Here is an 18,985-nt window from a genome sequence, read left to right on the forward strand (position 1 = left end):
GCCACGTACATGAGGACTCAACACTTAAAAAACAAAACAAAACAAAAAAACACACGATATGGTTGTCTGACTTTCTTCCAGAGGTTGTTTCTTTTTTTCCTTAATCATAAATGTCATAGTTACTATACTTTAACTACCTACCTATCTACAATTGCACAAAGTTATGACCATTTATTAAAACATCAGGCAAAATTATCTTTAATGGTTTTGCATGTTTTCCATGCCAATAAAACAGCCGATGTTCAAGGATCCATTTTCCTCAGCCCTGGCCCGATCGCACTAAATTAATAACTTCAAGGAGAAGACGACAAACCTTATCTGAAATGTTTTGTGATCCATTTTTCTGCATAAGTGTGAAATTTTGCACCTGGCAAACTCTTTGGCAGGTGAGTACCACAGTAACGTTATATTTATTTCTTTACCATGTGCTTCAGTATTATGGCTTGTGGAATTTTCAACGAACAGCCAATATAAGGGGACAACATTTTGGACCAAGGGGGTTAAATTCAGCTCTTCCAAAATAGTTTAACTACAATCTTGATTAAACACACCTGCACCAGCCAGTCAAGCTCTTTAGGCAAGTGTTTTGGAGTAGGGCTGCAACTACAGTCTTCAGGATGATGGCACTCCAGAAGCAGATTTGACACACCTGATACAGCGAGTCAAACCTGGAGATTCAGACATTAGTGAGAAACTAGTTAAAACATTTTTTAAGGCCATAAGGGGAAGAGGTTTGCTTGAAGAAGTTTACAGTTGTAGCCAAATATTTCACAAAAGAACAAGCAAATTAAACATATTTAGAGGCTGCTTAAATTCAATTTTGTATGCATTAAAGGAATAGTCCCCCTCAAAATGAAAATTTGCTGACATGTTATTCCTCTTTAGGCCATGCAGATGGCTTTGTTTCTTCATCGAAACAGATTTGGAGAAATGTAGCATTCCATCATTTGCTCACCAATGGATCATCTGCAGTGAATGTGTGCCATTAGAATGAGAGTCCAAAGAGCTGATAAAAACATCACAATCCACATGACAGCCCAACAATTAACATCTTGTGAAGCCAAAAGCTGCGTGCTTGTAAGAAACAAATCCATCATTAAAACGTTTTAACGTTCTACCATTGCTTCTGGTTAAAACAAGTCCATAATCCATAATTGATTGCGTGTATCAGTCCATAATCCATAATAATGCTCACTCCAGTGAAAAGTCCATCACCTGTTGTGATGTGAAAATCCACCCACATTTTAGTGCTGTTTTGGATTTTTTCAGTTGTAAACAGTGCTTAATCTGTGCACATTTCTCACCTTATTCAGACCAGATGATTTTTGTTTTTACTTTTTGTTTTTACCAAAGACATATGTTTTATATTTTAGATGAAACCAATAGTTTGAAGTCAAAAACATCTTAATAATGAGCTGTAATTCACTACATAAATTATTTGGTGGACTGGACTGGTGTGGTTTACTTGTGGATTGTTGGTGATGTTTTTATCAGCTGTTTGGACTCTCATTCTGACGGCACCCATTAAGTGCAGAGGATCCATTGGTGAGCAAGTGATGGAATGCTACATTTCTTCAAATCTGATGAAGCAGCAAACTCATCTGCAGTTTGGATGGCATATCCCTTAAAGTAATAATACTTTATAGATTTTGAAATCTGATTACGATTTTGCACATATAAAGTAATTCCGACTACCATGAAGCTTTTCTCTTTTTTTGGCAAAAATACATACAAGTGGTTAAAAAGTTGGCACATGTGCAGTACGTTTACCTTTAAAACATTTTTGACTGGCAGAAGATTCACTGAGATTAAAAAGAGCGTGTAAGAGTCTCCATTTGTTGTCATCATTCATATTACATAATCATGGTCAATTTAGTAATGCAAAGCACAGCAGAAGTACCACCGCAGCAGTCCATAGTACTCATGCTGTCGTCTGAAGCTGATGGGTTTGTGTGAGGAACAGACGAAAGGTTACTCTGTTTTTAGTTGCTGGAAATTTTCCCCTTCATCAGAGCTCACCAATACCTTCCATGTTTGCAGTCAGACTGAAATATGGCACCTTTGGACATCACACCACGCTTTGATGTCATTGGTTCTCATGTGTGTTGAAATCAGAGAATCGAGAATGACATGCAAGATCTGCAGCAGACAGAAAGATTTTCTGCGAATAATCACTTTAATTTCAATCTCTTCATCACACAAGACCTGTATGGCTTCAGAAGACTGGTATGGAATACTTTCTCTTTTTTTTAACTGAACTGTTATTTTTTTTGGAAATGAGGTGCTTATTTAAGGGGGGGGGGGGGGGGGGGGGGGGGAGTACTGTAAATGTTAGAATCTTCAGATTTTGGGTGAACTAAGCATTTGCTTTAAATAAAAGGTTTATGACAATGGCCTATACATTCAGGAATTTGTGTCTATTTTGCATTCGGACCAGACAAGTTACAATTCAGCACTGACCTGGAGCTGTAATGGGAGGTCTTCGGTCATGGATGGTTATATTGATCAGAGGTAAGTATTAAGGCAGACTGATGACACACTAAATCATGGCCTGCAAATTCCTGTTGTCTGTTGTTTGACTAATTAGCAGCAATCATAGCAGCAGCAACAACAGCAGCCATGCTAAAGAAAACCAATTCATTCTCATCGTATTTATGCACAGATCTATCGGTGTGCATTTTAAAGAAACCTCAATTCGCAATTATTTCATTACAGAACATAAATAGTGTGCGACGAGACCTGCAGCTCTTCCCCATTGCGCATTTATATTTGATAGATTTGTATCATTTCAGGATCATTAAAATAATCACTTATTAGTCTTTAAAAACAACCCACGATCATGCGACTGCTGTCCAGCTAACCGTACGGTCCTTGTTTTGGGACCCAGTCTGCTTCTGTAGGGACATACAACACGGGCGAGGGCAGAAATGCCATGCATCACCTTCCTCCTTCGACTGAGGTCACATCCAAGACAAATTAAAACAAATCAAGTCCCCTAAATGATTTTGAGAGTGTGTTTCATCTTTTTGTGACTTTGGTCTAATCAGTATGTTCCTTTTATATGACTTGCTTTCGTTTTTTAAAAGGGTTGTAAGTGATCTACAGATGGCATACATAAACCAGCTTTGGTCCTTTGTGGGGTCTTGACATTGGGACTATGTCCTTTTCCTTTGTGGGGTCTTGACATTGACTATGTCCTTTTCCAAACATAGTGTAAGAGATAACAGGTAGACTCGGACTTGGAAATGATGGACAGCTATAAGAGGAGAGGTACAACTGTGAAGCAGCAGTATTTCTGGGAAGAAGATATCATCCTGTCCCAGTCTGCACACCGGCTTGGTGGAGCATGTTAACCAAGTGAGTGCAAGTACTCTCCCTTTCGGTTCTCCAAGGCGTTGGGGTCCCGGCAAGCGCACTCTCTTCGAATGTCACAAGACATGGGGAACGGAATCACCTTGAAAGAGAAAAGAAGCACATGTTAAAACATACAAACCAAAAGGTTCAGAGTACACTCTGAAAATAACGATCCCAGAAGGGTTTTTTTTTTCACAGTGATGCCATTGAAACAGGGGTGTCCAGTTTCTTGAAGGCCACTGACTTGCAGAGTTCAGCTTCAACCCTAATTAAAACCACATGAATCAGCCAATTAAGGCCTTCAGACTTACTAGAATCTTCCAGGCAAGTTTGTTAGAGCTGGCTGAAGCTAAACTCTGCAGGATATTGGCTCCCCAGACACCCGTTTCATAAAACAGCCATTTTTAGTTCCCCAAAGAACCATCCAATGAACATTTCTTAATAGAACGATGTTATTTTTTTCTTCATGTGAAGAACATTTTAATCATCTGAATAACTTGTTTCCACTATTTGTGGGATGGAAAGGTTCATGGATGTTAAAGACTCTGGAACTGTCGATGCCAACAAATCTTTATTTTTAAGAGTGTAATGACAGCTTGCATCATTGGTCAAGACATCTGGATTTGGCACTGACTTCAAAAATTGATGAGCCCCTTGGAGGGATTGAAAATAGAATTTGAATGTTGTTTGGCATTTGACGTCACAATTGAATGTTGGCAGTGCATCACTGACACCAGCTGCTGCATTGCGGCCTCCCTCGGGACAAGCCTCAGCTGCTTTTCTGGATAAAATGCATCTCCAGTCGCTCAAAACTAGGACCATATGTGCAGTTCACATTTGCGCATTCACGGAACCATTTGTCTTATCCTCAGCGGCTGAACAGACTGATTTGCTCATGACGTGAATTCATATGCGAATTTATCTTGGTGCACAACAAAGTGGACTTTCTAATTCCTAGCATCGATTATGGAGTAATATCCTGCCTTTTGTACCTAAAAACAGATGAGGGTTTGAGTCAAGGCCAAAGTGGAGTCACTTCAGTATGAAATCTGGCTGAAATCAGGTTGATTCCCTTGAACATCGCAGACATTTTACATGTTCATAATGCGAGTAGGCAGTTGAATTCATGTAAACAGAAAGTTATTAATATTGTGATTAAGTTAATGTGATTATGCTTATAATTAGAGTAACGATAATTGCAGTAAGGTACGTGAAGCACTGATATTAAACAAATTATCTTAAACCTTCTCCAATTAAAAAACAATCCACCACAGTGTACAAAACAATTGCCCTGGCTAGAAGATGAACACTAAAACTAATATTGCAATAATATTTAATTACACTGCGGTCATCTTCACTACATTCGACAAATGGAAAATGGTGCAGTTTGCATTTTTATGAAACAAGAGAAAGCGAGTCTGTAGTGTGATACGAGAGACTTAAAACTATCACCAGTTTCAGTTACCTAGAGGAGTGGACTGATGTACAGTTTTTACTTGGACAACAGTGAATATTAGAATATTAGAATCAGAAAAAAAAAATATTCCAGAGACCTGCATAATAATGTACCATTTTAAATCAGAAACGACATCAAATATCTACATTTTTAGGTATGTTACCCAATTAAAATAACTAAATAAATGAACAAACAAACACAACTCATTCAGTGGTTTAATCATATAATTTAATTAAAATTAAGAAGAGTTTTATTTTGTAATTTTGTCTTGTTTGTTTGTTTTTTTTAAATAAAAAAAATAATAATATTAATAATAGTAAAAAAAAATATATATAAAAAAAAAAAATAATAATAATAACAACATCCCTAAAGCAAGACAAATTTACTTAATATTTAAACTAGTATCAAGATCATACAACTACTTTTTAAGGAACATATCTTTTTATGGATTAAATTTAGGCACACATCTAACAAAGTAGTCTTCTTAATTGGTATTCATTTAGTATCATTTATATTTTCTCATAATATCAATTCATAATTTTTATAAGCTTTTTTATATTTTCAGTTGTATTTTAACTAGTTTACTTTAAGTTTCAGTAATTGTATGCTTCTGTATTTTTTATATTCCTATATACCTTTCATTCATTCATGTACTTATACTTTAAAAGAGAAATGCTGCTTTTTGAGCTAGCTGAAATAAAGTATATGTTTTTCATCTAATATTTATATTATATTAATTTATTATTATTTCATTATTAATGGTAACAAACCTAGGCGTATTCTCCCACACAGTTTGCGCTTCTAAAACAAATGTAAGGATGTTTAGATATGTTGCTTGCTGGCTAATGAGAACAACACTGATGAAGAACAAGCTTTTTTGAGTGTGAGAGTGCAGTTCTCCAGATGGAAATGACATGTATTACAAAGTAATTAAAACAAAACATGTTTCTGTGAGCAACACTTAAGTCTTTCCAGAGTCACTTACCTGTGAAGCTTTTACAAGCATGAACCGGAGACATATCAAAACCAGCCATCATTGCCCTGCATGGCATTTCCTGTCCAACTGTATGCCTTCCCTCTCGTCTGAACACATTAAGTTTTCTGGCTTTTGCTAACCTTGCTGAAAATAAAAAAAAAAAATCACCCTGCGGTGGTTTACTGACCAGGCTGTTTTTTCCATCCTGACCAGCTAACAAGTGCCCCCAAACCCTCTAAAACCATCAAACAGACCAACCTAACCAGCTCTTTAAGACTGAGATGGCAACTAAGGTTGCTGCTGCTTTTTTCTTTTCTTTTTTCAGCAGGCAATTGTTATTGAGTTCCCCATGAAGGTGTACACTTCCATTTTTTCCTCTAGTACTTTACATAACCATTTCTCAAATGCCCCCTTTCCTTTTCTCCAATCTCACGACAACCGAACTTTCACAGTTCAAGTTATTACACTCTCTCCTTATCTCACCATCGGACTAAGATGTGGGTGACAAATTTGACATGGTTTCCTCTGCCCTTGACCCTAAGGGTGGCTGAACCAGCTGCCACATCTGGGGCTCATCGATGGTGGCTGGGAATGTCAGCATGGGGCAGAGGCCAGTCCAGAACACACACAGACACATACACACACTTTCCCTGACAGACCATGTACGTCACAGCACACGACCCCCCAGCTCTGCAGAGTGCATGCATGTGTCAGATTGCAGTTGAAGGGAAATAGTATCAGGGGGCTGGGGATTGGGGCATAGACATAGTGTTTCAAAACTCAACACAGCATAATGCTGGTCTGCACTGAGGTTCAGACGCATACATCACGTCAAAACGTCAATTTATTTAAACGTTGTTTATTTACTGTTTGAGAAGTTGTTTTACGATTATTTCTCTATAAAATAAGAAATAAGAGTTTCATTCAGTTTGTACTACAAACTCAAGTTGAGTACACTCAAATACTTTAAATACATTCACAAAGAAATTTCAAACAATGGTAGAAACAATATTTACAACATTAAGAGCCATATTTACTAAACAGGGCAAATTAGCGTGAGAGCACAATCCCATAAAAGCGCCGATGGGGGTGGAAAGTTCTGTGGTTGATCTACTGACAGTGCACACGTTAAATAAGACAGACGCAGCCAGATCATTTCCAAATGACCAACACAATCTACCAAGAGCAGCGCACATTAATGTCGGGTTTAAGACATGCTTTTTTGGGAGGTAAATGTTGCATTTTACTTAAAGGGGTAATATGATGCGATTTCAAGTTTTCTTTTCCCTTTGGAGTGTTACAAGCTGTTCATGCATAGATATGATGCCTGAAGTTGCAAAGACTAAAGTGTCAAAACCAAAGAGATATTCTTTATAAAAGTTAAGACTGCCACGTCCCCCTAAAACGGCTCATTCAAACACGCCCCCCACATGTCTACGTCACGGTGTGGGGAGATTTTCATAACACCGCCCAAATGTATACGCAATGAAAGAGAGAGTGATTTTTATTCTGGCTGTAGTATTGTTGCTGCCGCCGGCGCCATGTCGTGGAGACGCTGTGTTTTGTTGTGAAAGCGAAACTACTTTGTTTGGGCTTCCAAAAGAGGACACAACTAGAAATCAGTGGTTAAGTTGTATTTACAACACTGTTCCAGAGCAGTACAATGCAAATATTCAAGTGTGTGCAGCACATTTTACGGAGGACTATTTCCTGAACCTAGCAGGAGAGTAGCCTACGATGCTGGCTTGCTCAAAGGCTGTTTCTATAAAGTGCGGCAATTCCAACTTTGCAAGGACAGTCTGGTGCTTCAGCCTGTAAGTACGTTTCTGCTACTGACGATTCAAACCCGAGTTTTGAGCAGTGTAGTGTAGCTCTTGTTGTTTGTCGCTTCCCCGATTACAAATGCAGACATGCTAATGTTTACACGGCGCGATGCAACGCAACGTGTAAAAAGACAGTATAAGTCATGATAATCAGTAATTATGTTCCCACTGGATGCAACAAATGCATTGTATATAATGGGTTTTATTGTTTTAGTCTCGTCGGCATTAGGAAACGCCATCACAATACGGTGAGGGGCGTAACATTTCCGTCAAATGCTTGAAGTATTCGGCCAATCACAACGCACTTGAAAAAACAGCTTTTTAAAAATTGACGCGTTTCAGAAAGGCGGGGCCACACACACACATTGCATTACACCAAATATTGTTATTTTTAGCAACGTCATATGACCCCTTTAAATAATCTTCTCCCATAAGTTTTGCAACTGAAAGGGACAATCCTACAAATGCATATGCAATAATTTCAGCCACAAAAATAGCTGTGCCCATGGCTTTTCAGCGCTAATATTCTTAATAGTCTTCAGTAAATCCTGACAGTAGTTTTTTAATGCCAAAGAGGGTTTGGGTTGGCCCTATATATAGCTAAAATCACTGCACATTCTAAATTACAACAATTTACAAATCCCATCAGCTAAATGCTTTAGGTTTTTAAACCTGCATATATGTAAACAATTTCACAGTGTAATGTCCCATTTGTTTACTTAACAAATTAGTCCAAAACTAGCCCAACCATGTTTTTACTGCGACTGAAATTTTATTTCAGGGAGATAACCCACAGCAACAGTGTAAAAGTAGTCCAATTCCACACTAAAACTGCTAACTAGGCAACACTTACTGTCATTACTCCTCCTTTTATTCTTCTGAAGCTCCTCCATGTGACTCTGCACCGGTACTGTATGTGACCTGACTTGATTGCATGTAAATGGTTGTATATATGGGTTGTGTCAATTTAAAAATAAAATAAAAGGGTTGCTCTTAAAAACGTTTGAAAACCACTGTTCTACAGTGTATTACCCAAGAAAGTACTGAGTGATATAAGGTAATTACATGGACTTGAGTTAAGGTTAGGTTTCAGTCAGTACCTAGCTATTACCTAGATTTTGTTATTACTGCAGTAATGACATAGTATGTACATTTACCAAAAAAAAAAAAAAAAAAAAAAAGACTAAAGTGCTACAATAGTAAGCAGTAGTCTTGTAAATATGAATATTCATGTTTATAAAATGATGCTTCCTCTACTTTTCAGATCGTTCTTATGCCCCTGCAATTAACTGATCAGTGGCCACGTATTCTTTATTAACATTGTAATTAAGTTGCTTCATACCTTGTAAAATAGACTTTAGTAATAAAAATTGCTTATTTTGATTATTAATATTGGTCTTGATGATGTATCCATAACATTTGCATGCTTTCCTTCAGCCCAAACTGCACTCGTGTGCTCAGGCCATTAAACCTGTGGAGTCATGGGAGGCACAGCCTTCAGTCTCAGCCTCAATAGGGGAAACCTTGTTGTGAAAGTCTCGAAAAATTCTCTCACCCTCATTTTTTTGCTGCAGAAACAGCAATCTTGCTCCAATCTTGCACGGTTGGCACTTCATTGCCACTTTTCCCTAAAACAGCCAAGATTAAAGGAAAGAATTTGGAAAACTGAAAAGCTCATTTGGAGATGTGGTTTCATAGCCATAAACTTTGCAGGGCAAAACCAACATGCGTTGATAATTATGTCTTATAAAAATGTAAGAGACACACATTCCACCTTCCATTTATTACCTTGGCACGCTATGCTAACAAGAGCCTACTGAATTTGGGTTGTCCCTCAGATTCTTTTAAAGGCCACTGCGACTCTGAATTAGGTGGTTTGATTATTTTAATGACACTAGTTGTGTTATTTAAATGTAAGATATGTCTTTTACATACAGAAGGGTTTAAAGACTCCAGTGAACATCTGGGATCTGCTCATTTAAACCTAGACATCAACAGAAAACCTTAGGAATTGGGAAAAAAAATAAATAAAAATGTGAAGATTTTAACAAATCAAACCATTTATACAATACAGGCCAATTTGTAAAAAAAAATAAATAAAAAGGAAACATTTGAAACTTTCTAAAAAATTCTAATGGGCTACAAGTCTAACTTCAAGACTTCATGTCTTCAGTTTAAAAAATGAACAGTAAACGTAGTAATATACAAACGGCAAGATCACTGGCTTCATAGCTTTTTAGTCTTGTTAGGTTGGTATAAGTCATTTGTTCAATAAAAGGTTTAGTTCTCTACAAAAAACAACTGTTTTGTGATCCAAAACAAGTTCTTTCAAATTAGACTATAAAACTGCAGACCCTTTCTATTTATTCTCATTAAAGCTTTAAACAGAATAGTGCTGAAGAAAAACAACATACTGTATCCATCTAGATATTTACTTAGTTGTTCTGAATTTTTCTTCTACTTCAATACAGTAAGTATGCTAACATTTCCTTAACAGTTCTTGACTTTACTAGTCACTAGCAATTGCAACGTCTAGATCTGAAGTGATGCTTAACTGATGGTCCAAAAACAAATGGCTGAAGTGTATTTTTGTTGGGACTTTTTTTTTTTTTTTTTGGGACAAGAATTACATTTCTATACCTGTCCTGTTTACACATTATTTAATAATCACAGTTCAGTGTCCAGTATTTGCAGATAAAAGGAAACTATATTGCGCTGCATTTCACAACAACAGCCAAAAAAAAAAAAAAGAAGCATGACAAGCTATGTGCCAAAGTTTGATTGCTATGGGATTTGTTGAAATCTTTAACCCTCCATATGATCAAAAGTAAAAGTCATCAGTAAGGTTAAACTGATCAGCCAACCATTTAAGTCAATCTACATCACTGACCTTGTGAGTTTAAAACTTACTAAATACTCTGCCAGAAATAAATTTTTGTGAAGAAAACCGAAGGATCTCTCTTTCTTTGCCTTAATATGCCCACTGGCCTTCTTCCTCATGCCAACAGCTTGTAGTGATTAGTAAAGCATCCTGCAGTGACCTGAGATGCAGTTTGACTCGCACCTTCAAAGTCCCTGACAGGAATAATACACAGCCAGTCATCCAGAATATCTTAAATAGGTAAACCTTTCAGAGAACATGACGAGAGCCGGTATAAAGTGAGCACAACAGGGTGCGATAAGGAAGGGAAACAAACACAAAACCAGGAAACTGCCTTGGGGTCATCACGGCCAACGAGAGGATCACCCAAAAACAGACCTCACTGCAGGCATTGCTGGCAACAATTTAGCTGGGAACAAGAACATGACCAAGTGTCTTGCTGAGTCAACAATAACACATAAGATAAAAGAATAGTTCTGAATTTGTCTTTTTTTTAAATGTCCTTTCGTATGTTTATTTACCTTGAGCTGCAGCACCATTCAACAAAAATCAACACAGCGCCATTGTAGTGTAATTAATTAACAAATTACACATTTTCACTGAATTTACTGGTTTGAATCAGTCTAATGAATCCTTCACTGAATGAACTCACTGAATCGGTCAGGAGTGTGTTTACCAAAATCATTGTTAGCCAACTATGTGTTTATATGTGTGTATGCGTGTGTATTTATATATACATATGCATTATGTAAACAAATTTTTAGATTTTGGATTTTGAATTGATTCATGGCATACTTAACTACAGTCCTATATATTTTTGAAACAATGGGGTTGAAATGATAGAGGCTTGACCATGTTAGTACATTTTCGTAGTGATGCCAAGTCTGATTCATTTCCACGAACTGCTTCTTTCAGACAGTTAGATTCAATGAACTGTTTTAAAAAAATAAATAAATAAATATCAGTTCCTTACATCATCAAACAATGATATGGCTTATTTCTTTTTTTAACAACTTAGTATCATATCAATGAAATGTTCAAATAAAGTTATTTGTGTAAATGCTTATTGCTGCTTATTGTCTTTAATTCACTTAAGTTAATGATATTTGTGGTCACAGTTTCATTCGCTGATCCTTCATGTCAGATGCGACTGATAAGTATTGAGTAGTCTACATTTTATATATGGTTGTCTTTGCTTCTAAACGTAACAGGTATGTGACATCATCTAAAGTCATTCTAATTGCAAGGGGACTGCAGAAAGAATTTAATTCTTCAGCCTGTTGGCAGAGGCACCCTGTTTGACTCAAGGTTTAAGCAGAAGGGCGTTCACGATCTAGCAGCAGCAGATGAGGCCTGCAAGAATATTACTGCAGCTTCACCACTCAGGTCTAAAAGGCAGGAGAATGAACCTCCTGCTGAGAGTACTGAGAGTACTGACTTTGATGAGAGGGTAACTAATTAATTCACTGCCAGGAATGCTACATCAGAAGCAATGGCAGGAATAAGGAGTTGCTTGGCAGGGCCCCTGATTCCAAGGAGTGATGATCTACGCACTTGGTGGAAAGCACGGCAAGTGGCTTATGAAAATTTAACGGACATTATGAAGAAGAGATTGTGCATAGTTGCAAACTCTGTGCCTGCAGAGAGAATATTTTCAGATTATTTCAGAGAGGAGGAACAGGCTGAAACCCAAAAAAGTCAGACAGTTTGTTTTCCCTAATGCAAACCTTCCCTAAAACCAGGACAAATGTAATTGGCCATGTGCAGCGTATTGTTTAAGCGCCTTTTGTTTTTGAACTTTTTTTCAGTTGTTTATGCTGATTGTTTATGAAAGACACTTTCAAATACCATTATCTTTTGCTTTGTTGTATTTAAAACATTAAGATCAAGCTTTTTTATGTCATTTATTTCAATTAAAATGTATGCAAATATCTCCAAATTACACAATATGGGCTAAAAACAGAAAATGGCTAAAATACTTGCTAATGTTGCGGTCCTACTCGCCCCACTCTGAGCGGGATTTGAACTGCAGTCCCCGGCGTGGGAGGAGGGCGCGCTAACAAGGAGGCTAAAGGCCACAATCTCTAACATCAGTCGCTAGAGCACCACTTGAGATCGGGGAGTCAGGTTTAACCTGCACAGCACTTACCCGCTGGCCTCTGCTACACTCAACCCCCTAAACCTCACTCCAATCCGGGTCACGGCACCAATGTTGCGGTCCTACTCGCCCTGCGACGAGCGGGATTCGACCTGCGGTCTCCGGAGTGGGAGGCGGGCGCTCTAATTTTTTCCTTCATTCCTTCCTCCTTAACCATGGTTTTATTATAGTAAAATATAGTAACCATGTTTTTTTGGCAGATTGATTGCCATTTGTATTACCACCAAGGTTAAACTATGGTTCGTGTAGCATAACCATGGTCAATTTGTGGTTACCATGGTTTAACTAAAATAACCATGTTTTTTTTTTTTTGTAGTAAAACCATGGTTCCCAGACTAGCATATTACTTCACTCATCAGACTCCTTGGTAATCCTCTGCAAATTTCGACAGTGGGTTGAACCGGCTTATTCAGTAGTTGGACGTGCTACTTTTGCTGTGTGTCCTGTGTGATCAACCCGGAACTAAAGTTGGATTCAGCTCGATTTTGTGAAGCTCGACTGGTTATTTTCTGAGAACTGGCTCAAATGAGCAATTCATTCAAGAAACGAGCAACACTACAGTTTTGGGAAAGAGCCGCAAATACCTAGTTATTTATTTTTATGTTTTTCAATGATGCATACTACAGTGGTTGAGCAGCAATTTGTTGTATATGAAACAACTCAGAGTGGCTCCAGCATATACACACACATAACTGTAAATTAACTCAACTTAACAGTGTAATTCCTGACTATTTTTTTGTGGTGACCTTCCTCTAAGCTCTGCTGTCACAAAAATTATTCACTTTTGACATGACATAACGAAGGCTTGTTTACTGAAATCATGTGACTTTGGAAGTTTGATGCACTCTCCAAATCACTTAAAACTAAATTAATGATTAACAAAGGTTAGGAAGCTTCATGAAGCAGTGTTTCAAAAGCACCTATAATAACCCATCTGCTATTGTAGTATAGCTCTCGAACACTGAGGAATATTGGTCTTCCTGTTTTCAGTTGCTCTTACAACTTACAACCCTCAAGAAATCCTCATCTGTTCTTGAGATAAAAGAAAATTAGGTGGTGAGGTCAAAAAAGTTCCTGCGGGGATGACTAGGAACACATTTCAGAGGTACAACAAACAGTCACATACTATCTCAAGTGATTATCTCGTCAAAATACTCCAGGAATGGCGCAGAGAAGTTAAGTGCAATTTGAAATCAGAGGCTCATAATAAAGCAGACCGCTACTTATCTGTGCATTAATGCGTGAACTCCATTGATCTGCACTTGTGTTTGCAGGCATGACTAGGAAATGTATGAATGAGTTTGGGAATTTGAACAGATGAAGATAAAGTGGTGCACATTGGGAAGAAAATGGATGTGGTGATACTCCTGGATCCAACAGTCAGATGACCTACAGTAGAACTCATCCAACTCCTGCAATCCATCAATTTCAAAATGATTAGTTCTTTCAGAGTCTTTTTCTACAGCTCTTCCCTAAGCCCTGGATATTTCCAGAGGCAGGATATTTTGCAAACCCTGCTGATGCATTTGCTTCAAGGACTGCCAGGACAGTGAACATGGCTCAGGATGTCGGGTGATTCTTGTATCAGTTGCTGCTCAGGGAGCCAACTTTCCTAACATCAGACATAGACTCAATCTTCTCTTGCGTACAGAAAACAGTTATAAGTGGACGTTTTGGCTTTCATGTTTCCAAAGTCTAAATTTGCCACTGGATTGTCTAAAAAGAAGATTTACAACAAAGCACAATATATCAGTTTCTCAAATAACTGTCTAACAAGACTTGTGAAATGTTCACTACGTACATGAAATTAGGAATGACTAACTGAAGACTATCTTTAGATGCATAAAGTAAACCGATACTGTTACGAAGCAATGCACGCAACCAAAAAGCTCTAGCTCATCAAAAGATGACTTTATTTCGTCCAATCCCTCTGTCGCTGGTCTGCCAACTGTGTGACATACTATCAGGAGGAAGGAGGCACCAGCAATCTGGTTTATGGCTGCAGAACAATTTAATCTTCTATCAACACTGGCACATTGTCAACTCCCACTAAGATCTATGTCTGCTCAATGACGTAGGCTGCACATTGTGAAATTCCCAAAAAACATCCTCTTGTACACTGAATTCAGTGAATCATCGCCATTCATACACTCACACTCTCAACGTATGCCAAATATTTAAGACAATGACAGTGCACGACAAGGAGAAAGCCAAGAGACAGCTCAGAGATGCCTGGAAAAGAAAAGTAACGCTAAGTCTGCTAAATAACCTCATGCATGGGCACAGGAGGTAAACCAGCACAAAAGAGAAATTACCCTGGATGAGGAGTGAATTTGAAAGTAAAGATAGCAATAACTGAAAAGCCTACCATTTTTCTCACATAAAACATCAAACGTTTTAAATGGCTCTTCACTGTTAACATTTCACTTTTAGAGTGGAAAATGCACTTCAGTGTCAGTGAACATTTACTAATGCAATTTAGTAATTTACACTTCACTAATGCAAAATTAAATAAATAAATAAAGATATATATGTGAAGAGTTCAGATGCACAAGCCTCTAACTGCCGCCTGAAATGTTCATCTAAAATGAGCATTTTTATCAGGCTACAATGTTTAGGTTCAATAAAAACAAATGGCAATATATAGGCCCTTTTCTATGCAATTAAAGTGAAATTACTGAACCTAAACATAGGAGCCTGATAAAAATGCTCATTTAAGAAGAACATTTCAGATGGCACTTGGAGACTTTTGCATCTGAACTCTTCATAAAAAAATTAAAATAATAATAATAATTATATATATATATATATATATATATATATATATATATATATATATATATATATATGTGTGTGTACAGTTGGGCAAAAAAGTCAGCCACCTATTTAGTCAGCCTCCAATTGTGCAAGTTCTCCCACTTAAAAAGATGAGAGAGGCCTGTAATTTTCATCATAGGTACACTTCAACTATGAGAGACAGAATGGGGGAAAGAATCCAGGAAATCACATTGTAGGATTTTTAATGAATTAATTGGTAAATTCCTCGGTAAAATACGTATTTGGTCACCTACAAACAAGCAAGATTTCTGGCTCTCACAGACCTGTAACAACTTCTTTAAGATTCTCCTCTGTCCTCCACTCGTTACCTGTATTAATGGCACCTGTTTGAACTCGTTAAAAGACACCTGTCCACTTCCTCAAACAGTCACACTCCAAACTCCACTATGGCCAAGACCAAAGAGCTGTCGAAGGACACCAAAAACAAAATTGTAGACCTGCGCCAGGCTGGGAAGACTGAATCTGCAATAGACAAGCAGCTTGGTGTGAAGAAATCAACTGTGGGAGCAATTATTAGAAAATGGAAGACATACAAGACCACTGATAATCTCCCTCGATCTGGGGCTCCACGCAAGATCTCACCCCGTGATGTCAAAATGATCACAAGAACGGTGAGCAAAAATCCCAGAACCACACGGGGGGACCTAGTGAATGACCTGCAGAGAGCTGGGACCAAAGTAACAAAGGCTACCATCAGTAACACACTACGCCGCCAGGGACTCAAATCCTGCAGTGCCAGACGTGTCCCCCTGCTTAAGCCAGTACAGGTCCGGGCCCGTCTGAAGTTTGCTAGAGAGCATTTAGATGATCCAGAAGAGGATTGGGAGAATGTCATATGGTTAGATGAAACCAAAATAGAACTTTTTGGTAAAAACTCAACTCGTCGTGTTTGGAGGAGAAAGAATGCTGAGTTGCATCCAAAGAACACCATACCTACTGTGAAGCATGGGGGTGGAAACATCATGCTTTGGGGCTGTTTTTCTGCAAAGGCACCAGGACGACTGATCCATGTAAAGGAAAGAATGAATGGGGCCATGTATCGTGAGATTTTGAGTGAAAACCTCCTTCCATCAGCAAGGGCATTAAAGATGAAACGTGGCTGGGTCTTTCAGCATGACAATGATCCCAAACACACCGCCCTGGCAACGAAGGAGTGGCTTCGTAAGAAGCATTTCAAGGTCCTGGAGTGGCCTAGGCAGTCTCCAGATCTCAACCCCATAGAAAATCTTTGGAGGGAGTTGAAAGTCCGTGTTGCCCAGCGACAGCCCCGAAACATCACTGCTCTAGAGGAGATCTGCATGGAGGAATGGGCCAAAATACCAGCAACAGTGTGTGAAAACCTTGTGAAGACTTACAGAAAACGTTTGACCTCTGTCATTGCCAACAAAGAGTATATAACAAAGTGTTGAGATTAACTTTTGTTATTGACCAAATACTTATTTTCCACCATAATTTGCAAATAAATTCTTTAAAAATCAGACAATGTGATTTCCTGGATTCTTTCCCCCCATTCTGTCTCTCATAGTTGAAGTGTACCTATGATGAAAATTACAGGCCTCTCTCATCTTTTTAAGTGGGAGAACTTGCACAATTGGTGGCTGACAAAATACTTTTTTGCCCAACTGTATATACGTACGTATATATATATATATATATATATATATATATATATATATATATAGGAAAGGTTTAGGAAGGATGACATGTAAACTGACTGATCATGTTTTGTTTTTTTTTTTTAGGAGCAACAAAACAAAATATTATTATGTCTATTATTATGGTATCATCTGAAATAGATGATACCATAATAATAGACAAGTGTAGAATAAACTAATTTAACTGCAACACAGGCCATGACTGAATGTGCAAATAACAGAAAAAAAAATATATATATATAATGTAGAAAAGTGTATCAAACAAAACACTGAATAGCTTTTAAAGATCGCATGCTACAAACCTGGCAGACATGGGCAAATCCAAGGATTAGTTTCTCAGAAGCGGTCATCGTAACAACCTGATATTTTGTAAACACAACTTTGTTTCCACAGGCATACTGATAAATACATGTGTATGCCGAGTCCAAGAAATTACGTAAAGGCAGCCAGTCAGATTAGAGCTTGCCAGAAAGCATTTGCCATTCTTGTGTGCAGTAAGATTCAGACGGTCAGTGTTAACATTAGCATCTCATGCTTGTCAGTGACTTTTCATCTCTAAATTTAGTCAATCCGGGTGTAGTTGTGAAGTTAGGCACCCATATTGGACACATTAAATGTATAAATGAAGAGAAATGTTGCAGACGTGTACTGTACCTTCTTAGTCTTGACAGTGGAATGGCAGCAGTCGCCTCCATCGTAGTTGCAGTAGGCTCTGTTGTTGATGGCGTCACAGTAATTGTCACCCATGAAAGGCTAAGACAAAAACAAAGAGAGAAACCTGGTCACACTTTATTTTAAGGTCTCTTAACTAGTTGCTTATTAGCATGAATATTGCTAGAAAATTAGCCATTTATTAGTAGTAATTAAGCACATATTAATGCCTTATTCTACATTACCTTTTTTCTACATTCCTAATCCTACCGAATACCTAAACTTAACAACTACCTTACTAACTATTAATAAGCAGCAAATTAGGAATTTATTGAGGGAAAAGTTGTAGTTAATAGCGAATAAGTGTTCCCTATTCTAAAGTGTTACCAGAAACTCAGAGCACCATTAACATGAAAAATTAACAAATATTAAGAAATATTGATCTATTGTATAAGATGAACATGGCTGTTTTGCCAACCCAAATATTTCCAGTGCTGCATTGCTTAGAGTCATGACTTATGTTTCATGGGTTTGAGTTACTAAAAGCATGATGGGTAAACTTCTCCAACACCCACCATTTTTAATATAAAAGTACTTTTTTGCACTATTAAAATTATTGTATATTATTATTTTTGAGTTTACAAACTATGCATACATGTATTTGATTAATGTCTATTGATTATGGTAATAGTATGGTAGTAGTGTATTTCAGAAAGAAACTGTAAGGGAAATGAATGTACAGTTCTTTTAATTGATTGTGTTATATATCATTCAGCCAAAACAAACAATTTAAAATAACATTCATAATAGTGTTCTGTATGACTTGATAAACCTGTAATTTTTGGGCGAACACTTCTTTTAATGCAATACATCCTATTGAGAACACTGCCTTTAAATAAATATATGTTTTATAGACTTTCATAGTAAAGCATAATTAAAATTGATTTGTGATCAAAATATTATGTTAATTAACAGCAAGCAGACATATTTGTAATATTCAAGATCCACTGTATCAACAAGCTCACACAAGCACTCAACAATAAATCATACTTGTCCTAATCTGTGTATGTATTTATTAATGATAATAGTCTAGAATCAGATAATGTGTCTTTATAATAACAATATTAGTATTAATAATAAAGTTTCCCAGTTTGGACTATTCTGTGCTTGGATAGTACTTCACAGGCTAGTAT

The 18,985-nt window shown here is 37.4% G+C and overlaps 1 protein-coding gene across 1 annotated transcript in view; it reads right to left on the reverse strand.

The window, feature by feature from the left end:
• Positions 1 to 3,349: 3,349 nt before the first annotated feature.
• Positions 3,350 to 18,985, reverse strand: part of LOC306869385 (pappalysin-1-like) — a gene marked incomplete at both ends in the record, with an annotated part of 148,383 nt that continues 132,747 nt past the window's right edge. The window contains 2 exons of the mRNA XM_079416147.1: positions 3,350 to 3,454; positions 17,796 to 17,894. Of these exons, the coding sequence (XP_079272273.1) occupies positions 3,350 to 3,454; positions 17,796 to 17,894 (204 nt within the window). The remainder of the gene's footprint in view (positions 3,455 to 17,795; positions 17,895 to 18,985) is intronic.

The sequence above is a fragment of the Barbus barbus genome (assembly GCF_936440315.1).
Source record: "Barbus barbus genome assembly, chromosome: 5".
Taxonomy (NCBI): domain Eukaryota; kingdom Metazoa; phylum Chordata; class Actinopteri; order Cypriniformes; family Cyprinidae; genus Barbus; species Barbus barbus.